A 21656-nucleotide genomic window follows, 5' to 3' on the forward strand; every position below is an offset into this window, starting at 1 on the left:
GTGCTTTGACTTTGTAATGCTCTCAGCTTGTAATCAGTCAATCATCCCAAAACTGAGATTTGTCCTTCACTTTACACACAGTAAAAAAAAACGTGTTAATAATTTTGGTCTGAACTGTATGAAGTCTTTGATAGTTCATCATAGAGCCTCAGAACACATTCTCACACAGAAAGAGAAAAAGTGCATCAGTTTCATTTCCATAACTAAACATGTGATGACCTCTTTTACATTTAACAGGACCATCTGCCAAGTGTATTTCCCACCGGGCTTAAAGGTCAAGATTTACGTGTGCAGAGGTGAAGGTCTGGCAGACGTACCCATGTCATTGATTCTGTTCAGCTCCTCTGAGGGTGTGATGACCTCTGAACTCTGGCCCTGGCCCTCCACAATGCGCAGCTCTTCCAGGGACATGCCGGAGCGGGTCATGACCGTGGAGGGAAAGTCATTCTGATTGGATGAAAAGAAGATGGATGAAAGAGTGGAGGGGGGAAATTAGCATATAGCTGCTATGGAGGAATAGAGCAGACACACCTCATCCTATACAAACAAAGTGGATGGAAACTTTAAATAATATTTGCTGTGTCTTGTGTTTTTTTCTCGTTTAGAAAAATGTGTAAAGGGTTTGAAAGTCCAAAAAAAGCACAAATAATTCTGCCATCCCCCAAAAATTTCAATACCCACTGTCACAGAGATAGAGAATGAGAGAGGAGAGAAAGTGTGGTTTGAAGTTTGAAAGCACTTTCATCAGACATGGAGCTTACCTTTTTGAAGTACTCATCATCAAAGGAGATCTTGGCGGTTCCTGACTGTCTAACTCCTGACCCGTAGTCTGGGGCCTCCTCATCAGCTACAAAGAGAGAAAGCATCCTCCCATCAGAATCTAGAGCAGGTGACTTAAAACTGTCAAAACACATTAAAGGGAATACACAGGGAATCTGCGAGAATCCTCTTCTTTGCAGTCAGACTGGTAGCTTACAACTCTGATATCAAAGTGAAGTTTGAAACTACTTTTATGCACTTATTTAAGAGGCTGAATGATAATTTTTTGACCCAAATTAAAAATCTCTTCATATTGCATGTATGTATAAAAATTCAAACACTTGAGCTGCAGTCATGTACTAGCTTCTCCAATAAACACAAACATTGCCGTCTGTCTATGAAAGTTCAACACATATAAGCGTGACAGTCTGCTTCACACATACTGTGAGCCTGATAAACAGGATTTAACCTTTACACGATCTCAGCTGTCTTGTTCATTAGAGAATCTCATTAATTACTCACCAGCTATAGCCTGAACCCCCACACGCAGGAAACCACGCACCTCACCCTTCTCTGTTACTATGGCAACACGGTGCACCAGTGGCACAGGGTACAGCAGGTTGCTCAGGTACACAAAAGCTCTGAGAGTAGAAAGGAAAAGAGGGACATGAAAACCAGATTCTGGTGCAGTGTGAAACTCCTGCTGCAGTGTTTAGATCCACAGTGTTATGTCATCTGTTATCTGTATCTACACCGACTGAAATACAGAAAATAAATGAAACCAGACCAACACATACGTTACAATAAAGATATCTCACACATATATCTCACACTCATTACAATAACATTTTGTTAAATATTAGTGACAATTCTGTGAAGGAATGACCTAAACAAAAACAAAACAAGAGGAACAAACATAATCAAAACATAAAATAATGAAAGCTGCTGGGCAGTGAAATTAGTAGTAGTTTCAAGCCTCCATGTTATTTTTTAACTGTGTTTTACTGTGTGATGTTGTTGTGATGTTAGTTTCTCCCGCACACACTGACTAGCATTTTGTTTTGTAGGGCTTGATTTGTTTTGCTGTACCCCTGGTGACCTCCTCATTCTCCACCCCCCCCCAGCCCCCCTCCCATCGCTGTGAAACTCAAGGCCAAGGCTGAGGGGGGAGCATCAATCTGTTAAATCTATGAAGTCTCAGTGACGTTAGTAGCTGAGCTATGACTGTTGCAGTGTCTGGCTGGCTTAAGGCCTGCATTGATCTGTGGTCTTCTTCTGCACATGCTGTTTATTTTTAAGCCGTGATGTTTACAGCGGGTGGCCACCGGCTTTTAGAAAACCTGTGCTGTGATTACAAATGTGACTACAGCCATCTAAATATGATACTGACTGTAAGCTGAAATAGATAAGAGAAATCATCATAAGGAGACAAAACTACCAGCGAGTTAATTTCATCTACAACATATTCCAAAAGCAATGTTAAAACATAGGGGTTGTTTTCATATGATGTTTAAAAAAAAAGACAAATAAAAAAAAAAAACAAGGTTTGAATAAACATAAATGACAGACAGCTAACAGCATAACATGTTCTGCACACAGAGATGGGAGTCAATACAGTCAGCGTTGTAATGATGGCGGGGGAGGAAGAGACACCACGCTGGGAGGATGAGGGGGGAGAGGATGCTGGCTTTTTAATTTTTGGGAACAGAGTCTAAATTAAAGAATACAATCCTGTAGGCCCGTGAGACCAGAAGCATGACTAATGGTTTAAAATCATATCAAAATTAAATACTTGTTTAATTTTTCTCTCCAAAGCTGCTATGAATACATGATCTAATCCTAAAATTATCCCTGCCTCAGCAGGAGTTCAACAGATTATTAATGAATGACATGCTTTCTGATACGCTTCACATAAACTATAAACTGCATATCAAAGCTTCCTTATCTCCCACTGGTCTGTTTTAGGTGGAGTTAATCAATCTTCTATCTTAACAGCTCCATGAAGGTATGCTGAATTCTTATCTAAGAATTTGTTTTTTTCATCAGTTTGGATCATGTTTTCTCTCAAGTGTTCCTCAGCTGCACTTTATGTTCTTATCTTCACTTCCTGCTGTTTTGCCCTACATCTGTGTAAGTAAAAACAAACTTAGCTAAACAAAGCCAGCATCCACCAATTATCCTGTCCCAGCCTGTGTGTGGAGGTGGAGGAAATGCCACTGCCGATCACCAACCTTCCCACCAGGATGAACCAGGGGGAGCGGTCATAAAAGGGGTCCTGGCCGTCGCTGAAGATGTCCGAGCCCTCCTCTGTTCCAGCATCTGAACTGGTGTCGTCGACGAATGCCTCGTCGTCAATCAAGTCGGACATTTCGCTTTGCCGCTCGTCTGCCAGCTCGGTGATTTCTGAGTCAGTGGTGGAGAAAGTGGGCGAGGGCGTGCGGTCGGCCAGGCGCTCATTGACACAGCCGTTGAAGATTGGGGAGCTGAGGGGGTTTGTGGTTTGGGATCATGGGCAAAAATTGAAGAAAGGCAACAATGGAGGAAGAGTAGAGTTAAACAGGCACCACAGCTTATTTCGTCTAAGTTCAGTTGTGATCTTTCCCTATAAGTACTTTTTTACCCTTCTCCCTGTCTAAGAAAAAGTAGATTGTGTTCTAATACACAAAAGACTACAAAAGGTTTGTGTGATTTAAATTGCATTATCAAAAACTCCAGACAGTAGTTGTACACTCACAGCACACTTTCTTTTTCTACCATGTGGTAATAAGATTATTCAGAAAGAATAACTTTTTCTAACATTACTCCTTACGCAATTGAAATTCTACAGTGGGATTGATTTTATAAAGAGCAGGTATTACAAAACGCCCCTTGGTGTCACAACTGTTATTAGACACATGGATATTTCATACTAAAATGAAATATCAGTTCCAAAGGATTAACACATAAATCTTCTAATGTGTGCTGGCTCAAAGAGGATAACACACAGAATGCCATGAATTTTTCCTTCTATCCAAACCAACTGTGGTACTCTCAAGCTTTTGTGTGAGCTGGGATGATTATTAGCATGGGAATGGCAACAGACAACCAAAATGTTACAACAGTAAAATGAGATACAATGGAAAAATGAAATAAATAAAATGATAAAAGGGGAAAAAAAATAAATGACATGTAAAATAAAATAAAAGAAAAATTCCATTAATAAATGACAAGAAATCAAGAGTAAAAAAAAAATTCAACATCAAAATAAACATGTCAACAACAAAGAAATGTACATTGAAGGATTTATGGTGAGAAACAAAATATCACCCAACAAAAAAAATGACAAAATGACACAATACATGATATAAGTGATACATAAGGCTAATGACAAAAACTGGATTTGTGAGACAGAATTTTGGCAGGAAAACGAAAAATGGATGGTTAATGCATCGATCCATTCACCCCAGATGGATCACAAAAGCTGACACAGATGAGCAATATCAAATAAGTTAGTCAGGTCAAGAAATCTTTAATTAAGGGTTCCAAAGGTCAAAAACTAGCCAAACAAAAAACGTCATCAACATTGTTGTATGTGCTTTTTTCTGTAGCTGTGAAACATACCTCCCAACCAGTTTAAACCAATGGAAGCGATCATAGAAAGGATCATTTCCTGTCAGAGTTCCCTCTCCGTCCTCCTGGTTTGAGGAAGCCATTTCTCCTGCTCGGTCATACATCTCCCTCATCTGGTCCAGCCGCTGCCTGCAAGCCATTACACAGTGTCATCATTTTTTTATTTATGTATTTTTAGAGCGGTTTCAAAACTCTTACATTGTATCTAAGGTAATAAAGATCACAACACCTGAGCAAACGGGGACACAACGACAGATTAATCTAAAAAAAACGGTAAGGTTAGGTATGGTATAGGCCTTACTTGAGTTTCTCCAGGGACCAGTAGTGTGTAGCTCCGTTCTTCAGATCCTGTACCTCAACAGCAACCACAGTGCGAGGGAAAGGCCTGGGGTCTCGCTCCTTCTCTGGCTCTGGGGGCAGGAGCTCAGGGGGCAGTGGGGAGTACAGTGTGTCTGTCAGCAGGACAAACTGGAACTGCACCTGAAATATTGGAGAGTTGTTAGAGGGGGGACCTAGTAAAGAGTTTAAAAACATTGAGAGAAGTCAAAAACACAAGTATGACAATTCATTTTGACTTCAAGAAAAAGGGCTTTCTGCTTCAATCGTCAAAGTCTTTTTTTCTTGTTGCTAATTTAGACTCAGCTATGCCAAAATAAAAGGCTGTATAAGTAAAGATCCCCTTAACAGTAGACACACTGAAGATGATGTAGCATAGCTTAAATCCAAACATCACTGTGACCTCGCTGAGGTAAAGTGCTAAAGCAATTAACAACAGCAGTAATAAATTACAGAAATCAAAGGATACATAAAATCCCTCTGTAAGGTCTTTGTGACAGACAGACGATTTCCATTATCAATCATACAGTGCCAAGAACTGGACACGAATATAAACTACACTGGTCTCCAGATGGAGAAGGGGGACCACTACTGACAATTCATAACAAATATGATTTCTCTGCTGACAGTGAGTCAACATCCCCTCCCCTACACATGCCGAATGATTTAATAGACTGCCAGTGCGTTATCTCCAACATACATTATGTTTCAATGCAGCTGTCAGCTGAGATGATTCATGAACCACAGGCTGAATTGAACTCTTGATAAATTTTGTGGCACAGTCGTCATGACGCCATCATTTTGTCTCATTCTCATACGCATTTTGTTTGAAGCCTTTAAGAGGTAAAACTCTGCTTTGTGAAGTGCAAATACACACCAGATACCTTTAACCAGAGGTGATTCACCATGCCATGAATTGAAGTCTATTTTGTTTGTCTTACTTTCTTCTTGAGCTCCACACTGATGGCGTTGGCCTCTTTCAGGTACACTGCATTTCCCCACAGCTGGTCACGGAGGGAGGTGAACTGATGGTATCTCCACTTCCTAAAGGCCCACTGAGCCAGCTCAAACTCATGCTGAGTCCATGGCACTGCATTGAAAAATGAAACAGAGTTGATGAAACATTAACACACATACAACAAGAACGAAGATTAACTTTAAAGATTCATATTAGTGGTTAAAAGTTGTTTTAGTCCAACCAGAGCTGCAGCACTTTACATTACCGCCTGCAACTGTGGATGATACATCATAAGGAATAAGGTGTCACCTTTATAGTAAGGCAGTATTTTATTTGAGCAGTGGCTGTGCTGAAAACCTTCACAATGGGATATGTTCAGAGAGAACAGAGGACAGAATTCATAGTAAGCAGCTAAAGCATTAAATTCCCAACAATGTGGATTCAGAAAATTGTCCAGATGACAAACAATAAGCTAAATCAGTTTTTTTTTTTGTTTGAAATTAAATTTAAAAGGGCGCTTACATTTGAAAATGTTGTTTGTAAATTAGATGAAATGTTAAGTTGATGGGCTAAAAAACAAATCTTCAGTCACGATCTTATAGACTTAAAGCAGGATGTTTCTTGATTAGTGGTAATGTGTTAAGTGGCAAAGGATTCATAAAATGCCTCACCTATGGATCAGTTTGGCTTAATACTTTGTGAGTGATTAGAATGATATACCAACAAATTTCATTAATCTGGGTGAAGCTGAAAATAAATGATTTCTTTCGATGATGAAAAGCAGAATACTATACGCACATCCCAGTACTTTGGGTTCTGCATAGAAAAATGGGAGAAAATATACTTTTATATTGTATGTTCTGGCTTCAATACAAACAGATGTCTGGGAATAAGTATTATAGCTAAACACCTTCTTCTTCTTCTTCCTCTTCCAACTCTTCTTCATCAGGAGTCTCAGCTACCAGAGAAATTGTTTCCACTTGTTTCTGAAGTTCCTGTAATTTGCTCTCGTACACCTGGACACAGACACATCAGGACAAAACAGAGAAAACAGCCAAAAGCAGGTGAGCTAAACTACACATGGGCATCACGTTTTGATCTGACATTCAAAGAACCACGCTGAGAATATTTTCACCTAGAGCATAAAAACCAAGTTATGGGGACTTTGATGACACTTGGATATATAAACTATGTGTGAGAATATATGAATATATATGCAAATAATATTTAAAATAGACATGTGTTACTAAGTACACTTCACATAACTGGACTTAGATAAATTCAAATACACTGTATTTACTAATAGTAAAAGATTATGTTTTTTAAATTACATTAAGAAAATATAGCACTCCAAGATATTTGCTTTCCTAACACTTTAATTACTTTATAGGCTCAATGTTGAGTCAATGTAGCAAAAGAGAAATCTTAACATATTAAATGATTGTCATCCTTAAAAGTTAAATGAAGATAATATTCTAGAAATGAAAAGTGAAGCACTGAAACATCAGTTTTTATTCTGATAGGCACGGCTGAAGTGGAAAGGGAGAAGTGCTGGTGGAAGCTGAGTCAACTGTAATCCAATGAGGGGCGCCATCATCATCAGAGCAGGACATGCCGCTGTCCCGATGACCTCATCCTGTTTGTTCAGTGTCTTCTGGGAAGACAATGCAGCCTTTTCATTCGCCGTTTACCTCCTCCCTGCTTGGTTCCTACCAACAAGCTACAGGCCAGCCTGCCTCAGTGCAGACAAACTTTGAAAATCCAACAAGAAAGTTTTACTGAGTGTAACTATCTGCAGCTGCTTTTATATCACTAAACTTCATTATATATGTTGTGTCTGATGTAGAATTTAATTATATTTTGATTTTTTATATTATGAGTTCAATAAAGACTTGACTAATGTCTAAAACATGTCAACTTTCATCCAGTGTTGCTAGGACTGTATATGTGAGACATGATCTTAATGGAGTACTGAATAGTTATGACTACATGAGGCTTATTGATACAGTTTTATGACAAAGGTTGCACATTTACTTGGAATGTTTTATGAACTAAAATTTAATCTGTATATATTAAGGGACGTTCAGTTTCTTTTACTTCACCTCAAGTGTTGCTAATGGTCTACAAGAGCCACCCCTGAGCGCATCAAATATGTAGAGGTATGATTTATTTCACTCTAACATCTTTACAGGCAGTGCAATCCAGCCCATTATATCAACAACAAAAAGGTTTAAAAAAAAACGGCACTTTTAGCATGTCATTTATTTCGTTCATACTTTGAAAATAAACTTCCAGCAACACAGGCATTCAGTATGTTCTTTTTTTTTTTTAAACCTGTGAATACATTTGTTCACACATGAACTGTGCGTATATACGTAGTGATTGATTAAGGAGCAACACAACTTGGTACAAAGCCACAATGATGCACTAAAAATGATGTTTCAAAAAGCAGCAGACAACAATGAGAGACACTCTGAATTGAGACCTAACACTGATATATATATATAAACATTTCAAACAAACGACACTGTATGCATTGTCCATTTGATGTCAAAGTTCTTTCAAGCTTACCTGGCTGCCACCAGCACCAGTGCATAGGTTACATAACATCTGTTAATTGAGGATCTATTTGAGATGAAGATATGTAAGCGTCTGCATACAGAGATAGTCAAAGATGTAAGGCATAAAGTGGAGGGAGTGGACTTGCATATTGCATTACATAATTTGGTTTTTGTTACAGCATAGTAAGGCAGAATATATACTGGCAAATACTTACAGTATAAAACACAGGAGTCATTTCATCATTCTGAACCCAGTGTGTAAAATTGTGATACTACTTGAAGGTCAAAGTATCTCAAAAATCATCTGAAGGCCATCTGGTATTGAAATGCAATAAATAACTGCTTTTAAAGCATTTGAGGCAAGGAAACAAATAACAGGCAGACGTGCTACAAATACCAGCATGTGCTGCGAAAGCGCTGAGGCTGGAAACCTGATCCTGGTGACTGATTTTCATCATACATTATTATAATGGATCAATCATTGCTGTATGAAAATGCAGTTTTGATGCAGCTAAAACCAAGCAGTCCCCAAAATCTCATTTGACATGGGGAGCTCTCCCAAATAACATTATGCAAACACTTCCAGTCTTTGTGCTACCTCCAACATTTTTTAAGGCGAGTCTTTGGGAACCATGACAACCCCCTGTAGGACATCCAGTGGAGACACGGTGAACCTTGTGCCAACTCCATGAACCCCAAGCTAAATGTAATCGTCACACTGAGAGAGAGACACTCTATAGTTTATACTCACAGGGAGGGGAAATGATTAAGAACATTCTGGACTTGTTCTATCTAAAATAAAAACAGAAACATTTCTGAAATTTATCTGACTAATTTAGTTGTGCTTCAGCATTTCAATTCTGACATTGAATAAAGATTTCAGGGAACCCAAGGAATTAGGGTATAACATTTTTTCTTTAATTCATCCTAGAATAAAAACAACCAATCATGTTGGGAGGGGATTTTGATCTTTTCAAGGTGTGAGTAACTTATTATGTAACACGTGAGTTGGTGTCCTAACTAACTCATACTACTTTATTATACTGGAGTGAAACACTGAAATACAAGTGGGTTGCCAATATATAAATACATAGCAATCAGGAAGCTTTTCGACTATTAAAATCAGTATGTCATAACGCCAAAGTTAGTTTGATTAGGCAAGATGTTAAGTACTTTTGCACTCTAAGCTGAGCCCTCATGTGTTAGCACTGAGTTCTACAGGAAGAAGGAAAATCTTATAACGCACAGTGGGATTAATGAAGTTAAAGCATAAAAGGCACCTTTGGAATACCCCTTTCTTTGCCCGCAATTTCAAGGCAGTCAAACAATTGACTAGTGCATCGATTTGAAAATATCCAGCACACTGGTGTTTTGATTCCAGATCTAGGCTAGTGATGATTTATGACAGAAAATGCTTCTTGAGACACAACATAAAATGTGAACTTGCAGATAAACTGCTTAACCATAATAATGGTTCAGTTACGTGGTATGTAAAAATAAATATAAGGTATTCTTCAGTTCCTAAAGTGGACTACTAAAACAAAAACTCTCAATGAAAATGAGACTGTTCAATGTGTTCATACTGCAAGTGGCTAAAAACATTCATAATAAATCAATACTAAAAAGGCAAATATGTAAACCATGAAGATCATTTTGGCAAATCAAAGCATGATCTGATGAATTGTCACACATGCTGAAAATGAATTGAGTTGGCATGGCATGTCTCTTCTGAAAAACAGTCTGTTGGCTTGAATTCCTTATGACAGCTCTCCCAATGATAGTGGTGACAAACAATGCAGCAAAAACTGAAAAACGGCACCCATTTTGATGAAGATGATGATAAAATGTCTTCTTAAAATACAAACAATACGTTTGGGTCAACCAATAACACACTGATCAAGTGCAAAAGTCACAATAAGGTTTAGCTGTTTGATTCTCATGGTTCAGAGTTGTTGTGATCTGTAATGTGTTTGCCTACTAAAAGTTTATCAATTAGTTCCTAATTCCTCAGTCCCACTCAGACTGCCGTCTCTCTGCTGGCTTTGAGATTGGGGGCTGATAGTTGTCTGCGCATTCGTGGAGGTGCCTGAAAGTTGATTGGATGGTTAGTGTGGTCAGCCTGGTGATACTGCTGGTAGCCATTAAATCTGCCATCCGTATACATCATGCTGTTGTAGTGGCAGGGCTGTTGTTGGTAGTGTGGTTGAGGGTGTGGCGGTTGGTTTTGATAGTGGCGGGGCTGGTAGAAAGCCTGTGTGTGCCTCCTGTTACTTTCAGACTGCTGCAGCGACTCCATGGAGCCTGACGGCCGCTGGCGGTGATTAAAAGAGTTGCTGCGGCCTCGTTCATGGGGCAGCTGATGTTGGTTGTTCCGATAGTTATATCTCTGACCCTGGCTTAACCCTTGCTCCAAGTCTTTGCTCCTGTGCTGGACTAAGGGACTTGGCAATGAGGGAGTGACTTGAACAACTGAAGCAGCCATCTGTTCTCTAGGCTGCACCCCCTCCTCGGCCTGGCTCTCTCCCTCTTCTTCTTCTACTGCTTCTTTAGGCACCTTTAGCTCAATGACCTGCTCATCTGTGATTATGATGTGAGTACCAGGACTCCAGGAGTTTCGGTGCTTAGGGTTACTTTTGAAGGGGAAACGGAGCTTGCGGTCTTCTGGGGGTATAAAACGATGTGGTCCGTTTTGCCGACGAAGCTGCTTTGAGATTTCTTGCTGCTGAAGATTTTTGAGGCGCATCTGCTCTTGGCGCATCCAGCGCAATTGAGCTCCTCGCTTTAGGGTTGAGTCATCCCCAGCACTTTGGCCTATTTGCAAATCTGCATCCTCTGCATCAGATTTTTCAGGAAGGGGTGGTTTTGCTTCTAGAGGGCTTGGAGGGCTTGGAGGGAAGGTAGCACTTGTAGAGGTACCACCACTGGGTGGCTGGTCTTGTTTGTCTGGGGTGATGAGCGGAAGGACCTTTTCCATTTTGACCATCTTGTTCCTGAGAGCACGGATCTCCTCGTCCTTCATGTTATTCTGTTTCTTGACTTCATGCAAGATATCCTCGAGTTTGTCAATGTGCACCTTCAGATCATCCATGACAACCCCTCCAGGTCGGGTCCCATTGGTCATAACATCCTCGATGCGCTCATCCCCAACCCCAACAGTGTCCCACACATCTCGAGCCACCGCCCTCCACGAGTCCCGCTCGTTAGGGTCCTTCTTGCTGTAGCTAGCACAAAGCTCTTTCATCTTGACAATGGCCAGTGCCTCGATTTCTTGCCGTGTGTGTCTGAAGTCATTGAGCGCAACTTCATAACAAATCTCCTTGACCGCCTGGATCTTCAGGTCGGAGATGGTCACCCACTTGGAATCCTTGGTGATGCGGCGCCTCTGAGGGATCTGGTACATTTTTACAGGCTCCCTTCTCTTCCCACTGCTGGGTAATCCACATTTTTTCACTATGGTTTGTAGCTTGCTGGGGGGCAGCTTTTCCCTCAAGGAAGTGATCAGCCTCCAGCTCTCCTCACAAGACCTCTTATCAGAGTCATCCCCACTATCAGAGTCTCCATCCTTGAGAAAACAACACAGGAAACAAACCAAAAGGTTCCCAAAAAAGGAGAAATTAAAATGGGAAATCAAAGAGAAAAATGAAAGGATGACTTTTTTAAAAAGAATGAATTAAAAGTATGAATATGCAACATGGGAACTTCAGCCTTAAGATTAAGCAAAGTCAAGCTGGAATATGTAAGTTAATTTAAGACAGACTTTTCTGGTTCTGAGTTACAAGATTTGGATGGTTCACCAAAGATGATTGCTACAGTAACTTTAACTGAAACATTTTGCATACATCATCACTGTATAAGATGTATGGCAACATGCAGTTCACAGGATTATACACATTTGCAGAATTATGCTCAAATAAAGGAAGAAAAACAAATGAATCCAACAAACAGTGGCTTCCATTGACTTTCTTGTTGGTATTGTATCATTTAATATTTCTTTCAGTGAAATGGTGAAATGGATATTGCTTTACTAAAAAAAGACCATATCACCTTAAATAACTTTGTTCCCAATGTTGCATATTGATATGAAAGGTGAAGCATATCTAACATGATTAGAAAAGAAATAACAATAGAGAGAGTTGCTGATTGGAGCGCTTCTGTATTGTTTCGAGATAATCCTCTTCTCAGTTTAAAAATTTGTGATTTAAAAGCTTGGTCCAAAAAACGTGCTACAATGACATGCATGTAGATGGATTTTGGAGCTTTCCCCCTTTAGTCCAGAAGGTTTGAAGTCTGAGGCTTTAGTATTAGCGGTGAGTTAGAAAACAGAGTGCTCTTGCAGTTGATCAGAAAGCCAGTAGAGAGGAGAGGCAGAAGTGAGGGTAAGTGTTACTCCACTACAACAAAGATGTTAGTTGGAAAAAAATGCAGTTTCTCATTCTCCATAGACAAAATACATTACAGATCACAACAGTTTAGTAATTCAGGTCTTGTGTGTGGTGATGTATCAGTCACTAGAATTGGAAGGGCTATGTTTCTGGGAGTTGAACACTAAGCTTGTAGCTCTGCACATAAATCACCAGTATAGACATAGTCTCTGTGTCACTGATTCAGCTGTGATAGCTCTGTTGTTGAGCTTTGCCCTCAGTGTACTGTACAGATATTGTGAAGGTTAGCAAAGAGAGGTAGGCCAAAGAAGTCAATGAGAAACCACATTGAACAATCCCTGAAAAACACTATAGCAGGAACTTTATTGTTATCCCAATGCATTGTATTGTGAGCAACTGCATTGAAGAGACGAAACTCAGGACAAAACAGAGCAAGAAAATCTAGAGTAGAAATCTAATCCAAGCAAATCAACAGCCACTTCAGAGTTGACCAGCTCAACAGCAAACACTGCAACTTAGTCCAGAACCAGTACTGAATGAGTTAACAAAACATGCTATTAACATGAACCATGCAAAAGCAGCGTTGTATTTTGAAAAAAGGTGTTTGAATGTTGACCATGAGTCAATTAGTTACATTTAATTTTGATTTTTATTTAAAATCAGATTGCTGTTTTGCAAGATTCAGATTCTCTTTAAAAGACACAAGAAAAGTGAAAACAGGAATTCAAAAAGGGGAAAGCTCTACAATCTATTTCCTGATCGATCAAATTGCTACAGAAAAACAAGTTACAGTCAAAAGGAAGTAAAGCTCATCCGTCTCAAACCAGAGGAAACTTCCATGCAAGAAGAAAAGACATGCGCTTGTAAAAAAAAAAGTGTGATTCACACGCACACATATCTCAAAAGGTTCAAAGCTTAGAGTGAGAATTAGTGCTAGTCAGATTTAAATGGACTTCATGAAATCCAAGTAACAAAGTCTACTTTCAAATTAATGACCAAAGATATACCATGCTGTAACTCTGAATCACAAATTAACACTCCAGAAGCTTCCTCTCATTGCAGCTAACTTGAAAAAACATCAACCAAGTAACAACTTTCTGTTATTCCCAATCTACAGTTACTACTGCTTATACAGAAACAGAAGGAAAAACAATGGCGCTCAATAGCCAAGAGGGTTTATTTAGATTTCACTTAAACTTACCAGTCGCTGTTGCTCCAAAAGTTGGTCTGCCTCCTCCTTCTCTTTTTTGTACAAGATTTCCATCTCAGTGAGTCTACATGAATAAGGATAACTTCCTGTTAAATACACCCAATGACGATACAAGGAAACCCAAATTTAACACAGCCAAATATTATTTTAATCAGGTTAAAACCTACCAAAATAACCAATCACATACCTTTTCTCCATCTCCTGCTTCATGTCAATGCCCTGCTTCTCCAGAAGCTCTCTCTGAGCAAAAGTCCAATCCACCGGCTCTACTGGGGTTTCAGCAGATGGTGTCTTCTCTCTCTCAGCTCTGGCCTGCTCAGGATGGTTAAATCGGAACACATGGTTCTTTCCCATAATTATACGATTACCTGAAAAACAGTGGGGTGGAAATCAATCAGAGGGAAGAGTACTATAACCTAGAGAAGAACCTTAACAAATAGGGATGTCCCGATATTACATTTTCACTTCCGATACAATACCAATACTGCAGCATTGAGTATTGGCCGATACCAATATACATCCGATACGATATCAGCATTAAACATGCATTCTTTTATTACTTATTTTGTAGTTTGTCTGTCATGTTAGAAAAGGCTTGATTAAGTGATATTATTCAAACAAAGAACAGTAATCAGCAACAGTAGGTATGAGGAAAAACTGACCCATTTATTATTAACCAATAGGTAACAGAAACTGCTTAGATGCATTCCGATCGATGCCGATACTTGTTTTTTTGCTGATATCGGACCAATATCCGATATCAGTTTTGGACTGGGACACCTCTATTAACAAATGCATTAACCTGAGGATAACCCTGACATCAATGATTCAGTTATCTTCACATATGAATTTACTTTGAGACAGTTACCTGAGCGCAGCTGGATTGCATCCTCAACACGCTTGCCATTAACATATGTTTCAGATCTCTCACAGGGCACCAGCATGACGATAACTTGAAAAAACACATCAACAAAACATCAGTGACTCACTCCAAAAAGCTCAGTGTCTTTTACTAATGAATGAAGTATCTTATCCAGTGTTTGTAGTTATTGCAAACCTTTAACATCACGAATCACAGGATTTATTCCAAGTTTTCATTTATGCAATAATTCAATTCATTAACAAAGAGACTCACCTGTGGACTTTTTAAGGGTAAGAAAAGGTATTGGAGCCAACACTTCTACTTCATTTAAAAAAATCAAGACAAGCAACACCCCATCTTACATACAGTATAGCCACTCATTAGAAATGAGCCTCACCATCTCCATTGGCATTCCTCTCGCTGCGGAAGATGCAGTGCTCTTCCCTGATATGAGCACCACTTAAAACAATGTCTTGCCTTCTTTCAGCATCAGCTTGGCCCACCCTGAAACAATCACAGAGGCCATTTTGAGAGAGCGCTCACTTCCCTTTCTTATTTACAGGCAGCCATTTTAGCACAAAGTCAGTTACATGTTGTTATATGTTGCTTTAAGACGATTTCTTTTAGAAAGAAATGTTTCTCATGCTTCTGCTTTTGTCCATGACTCTAACATCTCTTATTGTTCTCCTGAGACAGAAATATAATAATATGGTGAACAGAGAAAATCTGCTGAGGCAGCCAAAAGGACAAAAATGGAAGAAGAAGTAACTTTTGAAAGTGAAACTTTTTAGGATCAGTGTTGGGTTTTAAGCCAGTATACCCTGGCTCTGACCTCTTTCCTGAGATCAAAAGCAAATAATTTGAATACAAAGTAGATTTTGGAGACCCTGCCAGAATGAAATTCAAAAACCTTTCTTCTTCCTTCACAGCCTTAGAGTTTCATCACTCTGGTTTATGTTACCTGGTGATTCCGTCTTTGATGTAGTAGAGCAGACACTCTGACATGAGAGGGTCTTCATTCAGGTTAACCAGGTGTGGAGTCTACAGATGAAACACAAGAGGAAACCAGTTAACAAACAGAAAGTTTGCTGATTCACCAGTTACTAGTTTTGACAATATTCAGCAGTGCTGTAACTTCACCAACTCCAAAATGTTACTCATGTCGGCAAATGCTGCTGACGTTTCATTCAGAACACAAGCCAAATGAAAATGGTCACAATGACAAAGTACTGACATCTACAAAGTCTGATAAGCCACAGTACAACTAAAAACAAATCTAGCAGCTACTGAGCCAGCTCACCAACCTTCTTAGGGGAAAACACCCCATTAAAATCTGTATAAAGATCACAGTGCTTCTCAACGAAACCATAACCCAGGAAGAGGCAGTGAGTGAAAAGAAAGATAAAATGAGTGGAAGACAAAGATGAGAACACAAAGAAAAAGACTAATCATCTATCAACAGAGGAAGGAGCAGACAATATCTGTAAAGGGATTATCATCATAGGTAGGAAGTTTCTGAAGCCAAAACTGATCTAGTGCACAGTCAGAGATAAAAAGATAGCAAATCTTTTTGGGTTTTCTGCCACAATGGGAACTCCTTTAACAAGGATTCACCAATAGACCAACTGGTTTTATGTGTTACTATATTTCCAACCTGGAAGTTGCTACAGGAGTAAGAGGCAAAGAGGGAGCAAGTCTATTGATAAAAATCAAATGAAGGGAAATTATCAAAACTTGAGGGAAAAAAAAACCTGAATTCAAATATAAGCTTGGCTTAATTTCAGAGTCATTTGCATCTTAGTATGACCTTGTCAATGTTAATGTTTGTTTTAAGGTTATGCTTAATGCAATTACCTGATTGATGAAAATTTTACATTTTGACTGATAATTCACTCTCTAGGGGCCAGACTTAACTTATTTAAAGGACTACATCTAGTGCAGGAAAGGTGCTTTTATTATTTAACAAACCTTCTTGGTGGGAAAACAATCAAGCCGCTCATCAAATGGGCTTTCATGGCTAAGCTGAGTAAGTGAAGGAAGCAAATAACAAAAGAGTGGAAGGACAGACAGACAGAATGATCATGTGAGAAAAAGCAGACGGTACAAAGTGGGTGCTTGTGGAAAAAAGATAACACTGGAAACAGAAGTGAGGAAGTCATGGTGGAAGAGTAAGCATCATCACCCAGGGGGGAGTCACACAGTTCCCCGCCAACATTAATGTCTGTGCTCATGTCTGTGCTACCTTTTTAGGAGAGAAGACTCCCAAAGTGCCTCCATCTTCACGGATTGCCACACCCATCTCTGCAAGCAAGGCCTCCCTGCAATGAAAGAACATTTTATGCTAAATGCTACTGAGGAAATAAAAAAGAAGAGGAGTATGATATTCAAGTGAGTGATTTGGTTTGACAGCAAAAAGAAAATGGCTTGAGTGGAACTCAACGGACAGACTTGAACGTGTTTGACGTCTGCAGCCACAGATGAGTGGATAAAGGGTGTGAGAGAGCTGCTTGTGCACCAGAGTGTGACGACAGAGAGGAGAGAAAGAAATAGACAGGATATGTGTGTGTGCGTATGTGCGTGCGCGTGTGGATAAAAAGACACAGATTGATAAAGAAAGCAAGACAGTTCAAAAGACAAGGGTGAAGGAGACTGACAACCCCCCTGTAGTTTTCAGTCTGCATCACTGACAGAACACAGAGGGGTTGGGGAGTATGACAAACTTATCTTCTAAAACTGACCTCTCCATGCGGATAGCTTCAGTTTTTCTGAGTTTCTCCTCCCAGGTTTCATTGAGCTCAGCGATGATCTTTTCTGATTCCTAGACACAGAAAAGGCAAAATGAAGGGATAACACAACCAGTTACATTAAGTCTTGTGTTAAGTTTGGTGATAATAGGCACACCCAGTCTTCATTCATGAGATTCAATTAGTTAAACTGTTGCCTTCCCTATCATCTTTTAAAAAAAAGATAACTTAGAGGCAATAATCAAAAAAGAATACTGCCTCATATGACAAATAAATTAAAACTGTTTAGGTCCTCTGCTTAGAATGTTGTATCCAGATTCAGTAGCTATCAAGTATGCCAACAATGCATGGTCTTTATTTTCCTAAAACAGTGAGATATTCAAGCACCTGCTCCTCTGGATGCAAAAATTCTCCATAATTTTTAATACTCTTAAGGTTTAAGAACGCAGCCTACACTTTAGCATATATTGATAAATGATTACTCTGAACATTACTGGCAAATGTGAGCTCTGACTTGCAACAAAAGCTTCAACCATTATCTTGTTTTGGATGACTTAAAAATAGCCCCAATGTCGTGGAGACTCATAGAAAAGCATTATTAAGGATCTGACTAATAGAACCGAAAGCCAACACGACAGGGTCTATTTTGGTCCGATTTCCTCCATATCTGCGTCGGTGCTTGACGTCACTAGATGACAGACAGACTGGGCACCGCGGTTGCCATGGAAACTGCAGCTCCTCATGGTTGGGAGATGCAATCCTACGTGCTCCCTTATCAACATGTGTGTGTGAGAGATGGAATACTCAGAGGCCACAGGAGGACTGGTGGGAAAAATGTACTTTGATGTAGGAGTATTAGTGTGCTCAATTAAACAGTGGCCATCCTGGCATTACATTACTCACTCAATCACTGATCAAATATCCAACTATTTGCAAGGTTAGACTTTAATTACCAAAAAGAATTATATTTCCAATTCAAAATACTTAAGAAATGTTTACAAATGTATTTGGGAGGCTCCACATTTCACACTTGCTTCACTATAAGATAGTTACTCTGTAATTACAACAGATTCCCTTGAAGTGGCTTTTCATTAATCAAATTAAGGGAACATTTCCGTACATTTTAAATTAAAAAAATCACAACTTAAATGCTTTACTTTAGGCGGCTCCTACATTTCAACAAACCTGTGGTATTCAGGGTATTAAATATGTGTCATGCTAGGCAGTTAGGAAAACATTTAATTGATAAAAACTAGGGATGTCCCAATATTACATTTTCACTTCCAATACGATACCGATACTGCAGCATTGAGTTTTGGCCGATACCGATATTAATCTGGTACGATATCAGCATTAAACATGCATTCTTTTATTACTTATTTTGTAGTTTGTCTATCAAGTTAGAAAAGGCTTAACTAAGTGATATTATTCAAACAAAGAACAGTAGTCAGCAACAGTAGGTATGAGGAAAAACGGACCCATTTATTATTAACCAATAGGTAACAGAAACTGCTTATATCAGAGATTTTAGATGCATTCCCATATGATACCGATATTTGTTTTTTTTGCTGATATCGGACCGATATCCGATATCAATATCGGACTGGGACACCTCTAATAAAAACTGTTGAAGAATCGTAACATGATAAGAGTCACAAATACTAAACAGATCTAGTTTGTTAAACTTTGCAAAACGTAGAGATTAGGTAACTAGAGTTAATGATGGGGGAACACAATCTTCCTCACACTAAACTTAGGTCAATATGGTTTATGTACTTTGAACTTTACGGCAGTCTATGCAGACAAACATTACCTTGAGTCTTTCGATAGCCTCCTCTCCTCCAGGGGTGGACATGATGCGCTCCTGGATGCTGGTGACTGACTGAAGGCCACCCTGGCTGCACAGTGAGCCAGAGGATGGAGAGGCTGTCAGGGAACCAATAGGTGCTGTGGAGAAATGGCCAGGGCGTTGATTCTCTGAAGCTATCAAGTATCTATTCTTATTGTTCTGAATGTCTTTGAGGTCTGAGCCAACAGCAGAAGAGAAAAGGGGAGACAGGAAAAAGAAAGAGAGGGGTGGGATAGGCCCAGGACAGGGCAAGGAGGGAAATCCACATAAAATGAAGGAACCAAAGAGCAAATAAGAGGAGAGAAGAGGAAAAGAGATGGGAAAAGAGAAAGGACAAAGGAAGGGAAGACCAATGTAAGACACACATTGTACATCAAAGGGTTAAGACAAACATCCAGCATTATGGTCAGCTACAGAAAGAAGCAGTTTTCACTCCAGGTGGACATATAGCCTTAAATATAATGTAAAGCAGTCAACTATGAGCAATGAATTTTCAGTGAATTCATCTCTTAAGACTAGGGTTATTTCATTTGTAGTTGTTTTTTGTCCTGAACTCTTCACGTGAATAAAAGTACACTGTGTGAAAACTGCTATCATTGTAACAACTACAGGATGGGAGGGGGTGGAAACTGCAAGAAGACCCAGAGGGAGGACAGATGAGGGTCAGTGACACATGCTGCCAAAGTTCAGCCAGCAGACGAGTGGTTTAATTCACCACATTCACACACACACCCACACCCACACACACACACACACACACACACACACACACACACACACAAGTGCATTTATGCATCAATCAAAACCGAGCCATAGCAGCCTTGGTAAAGGTCAGGTGGCTCCCGTCAATACAGAGCCACAAAGACGTTCAAGGGAAAACACACTCTTCTTTTTAAGATTAAAAAAACATCGGGCATGAAAGTTAAAATGCAGATCAAAATGTAGATACATCTTGGGTGTAGCAATACAGATCTTTAAGTTTTGGAGAAAGGGTTATGCAATTGGGCTCAAAGCAGTTCAGTTATGCGTGCTTTTAACCTGCATACAGGTAATACAGGTAAACACTCCCCAGGTTGACTTTACTAAAACTATCAGAGTAACAGGGCAGCTAGAGCACACAAAAAAACTGACTTGAACTACAAACTATCAAATCACATCTACTTTATCAAACCTTTAACTACTCAGGTGTGGCTACTTAGAAAGTGTAAAATCATGCACCTTTCCGCCTGTAGCTCTGAGCCTCAGTTGGAGAACTGAGAAGAGGCTCTCTTAAGCTTTGGGGACTGTCAGCTGCAGCCAAGGGTTAGTAAGAGAAATCAAAATGAAAAGCAAAAAAACCACCGTCAAGAAAAGAAGCTTGAGAGGGGGAGTCAAAGTCTGGCATGGTAAGCAAATGTTGTGGGTGCTTTGGGGGTCAGAGCAGACAGACAAGCTATTCTAAAAGTATTATTAGCATTACAATTAAAAATAGAAATAACCCCCATTTTCCAGAAAAGAAATGGAGGCACAAGCGTTTAGCATGCTAACTTAGTGTCATGCTAACCCTTGCCAGATCAGGACACCTACTGAAGCCTTGCATTTCTGATTCTCCTCTTAAGCTCAAGCTTTTGCTTTTTGGACATATACATGCAAAGCTGGGAGCTGAGTAACTATAAAGGGGGAGGGGGCATTAGCAGTAATTAGCTTGTTATAAGGCAAAATGTAATAAGACAATCCAGGACCAGCACACATATACACACATTTGATTCCACTTCCTGGGTAATCGTCCCCCATTGTATCAACTGAGGGGAAGCAGGAAGAGATGAGAAGGGTCAGACATCAGAGTCAGTAGAATGAGAGGAAAAGGTTACAGACACTTCTTAGAGAGCTTGATGAGAAGGATAATTTGGATGAGAAGTAAAAGCATAAATTGGCTTGTTATGTATGTGCCATGTCATTAAGCATGATGTGAGCAGGCATTAGCAATAGGCAAGTGATTAATCAGTTGAGATATTAGAAGTTATTAATGGGTGTATTATGTCTCTAATTGACGAGGCTTTGAGACGTTACTCTTGTGTACAGCAAATGGAGTGTGACAGTTTAATGTAGCCGTAAACTGCCATTCATGTAGTTTGTCCTCATCAGCTACATGGAAGCAAGTGCATTATGATTAAAGGACTTAGGGAATAACTGTGCAGTTTGCAAACTTGAATTTTCGTTGAATATCAGAATAGACTTTATAAATGTTGACCTGTAAAGAGGCATAATAAACCAGTGTTGTGGTAAATAAAGTGCCAGAGGCTGTCTTTTTAGTTTCAACAACACAGGGGTGAAAACAGGATGGATGATTTAGGGCAATGAGACAGTGAAGTAGAAAGAAGATGATGCCAGCTTTGGGAAACCCTTG

At 39.5% G+C, this 21656-nt stretch overlaps 1 protein-coding gene across 8 annotated transcripts in view; it reads right to left on the reverse strand.

The window, feature by feature from the left end:
- kif1b (kinesin family member 1B) overlaps positions 1-21656 on the reverse strand; it is a 57358-nt gene that overhangs the window by 12152 nt on the left and 23550 nt on the right. For 2 of the 8 annotated variants that reach the window (XM_074681011.1, XM_074681009.1), the window contains 18 exons: positions 21010-21051; positions 19235-19446; positions 17416-17495; positions 16920-16995; positions 15639-15718; positions 15075-15181; positions 14684-14767; positions 14003-14183; positions 13807-13879; positions 6573-6678; positions 6461-6478; positions 5646-5794; positions 4670-4848; positions 4360-4497; positions 2991-3242; positions 1282-1400; positions 762-847; positions 318-447 (listed from right to left, as the gene is read on the reverse strand). In XM_074681011.1, coding sequence (XP_074537112.1) covers positions 318-447; positions 762-847; positions 1282-1400; positions 2991-3242; positions 4360-4497; positions 4670-4848; positions 5646-5794; positions 6461-6478; positions 6573-6678; positions 13807-13879; positions 14003-14183; positions 14684-14767; positions 15075-15181; positions 15639-15718; positions 16920-16995; positions 17416-17495; positions 19235-19446; positions 21010-21051 — 2112 coding nt within the window. The remainder of the gene's footprint in view (positions 1-317; positions 448-761; positions 848-1281; positions 1401-2990; positions 3243-4359; positions 4498-4669; positions 4849-5645; positions 5795-6460; positions 6479-6572; positions 6679-13806; positions 13880-14002; positions 14184-14683; positions 14768-15074; positions 15182-15638; positions 15719-16919; positions 16996-17415; positions 17496-19234; positions 19447-21009; positions 21052-21656) is intronic. The other 6 variants (XM_074681014.1, XM_074681015.1, XM_074681012.1 and 3 more) reach the window with 6 other exon arrangements.

The sequence above is a fragment of the Halichoeres trimaculatus genome, unplaced genomic scaffold, assembly GCF_033239565.1.
Source record: "Halichoeres trimaculatus isolate MK-OKI-2021-1 unplaced genomic scaffold, fHalTri1.1 fHalTri1_scaffold_11, whole genome shotgun sequence".
Taxonomy (NCBI): Eukaryota; Metazoa; Chordata; class Actinopteri; order Labriformes; family Labridae; genus Halichoeres; species Halichoeres trimaculatus.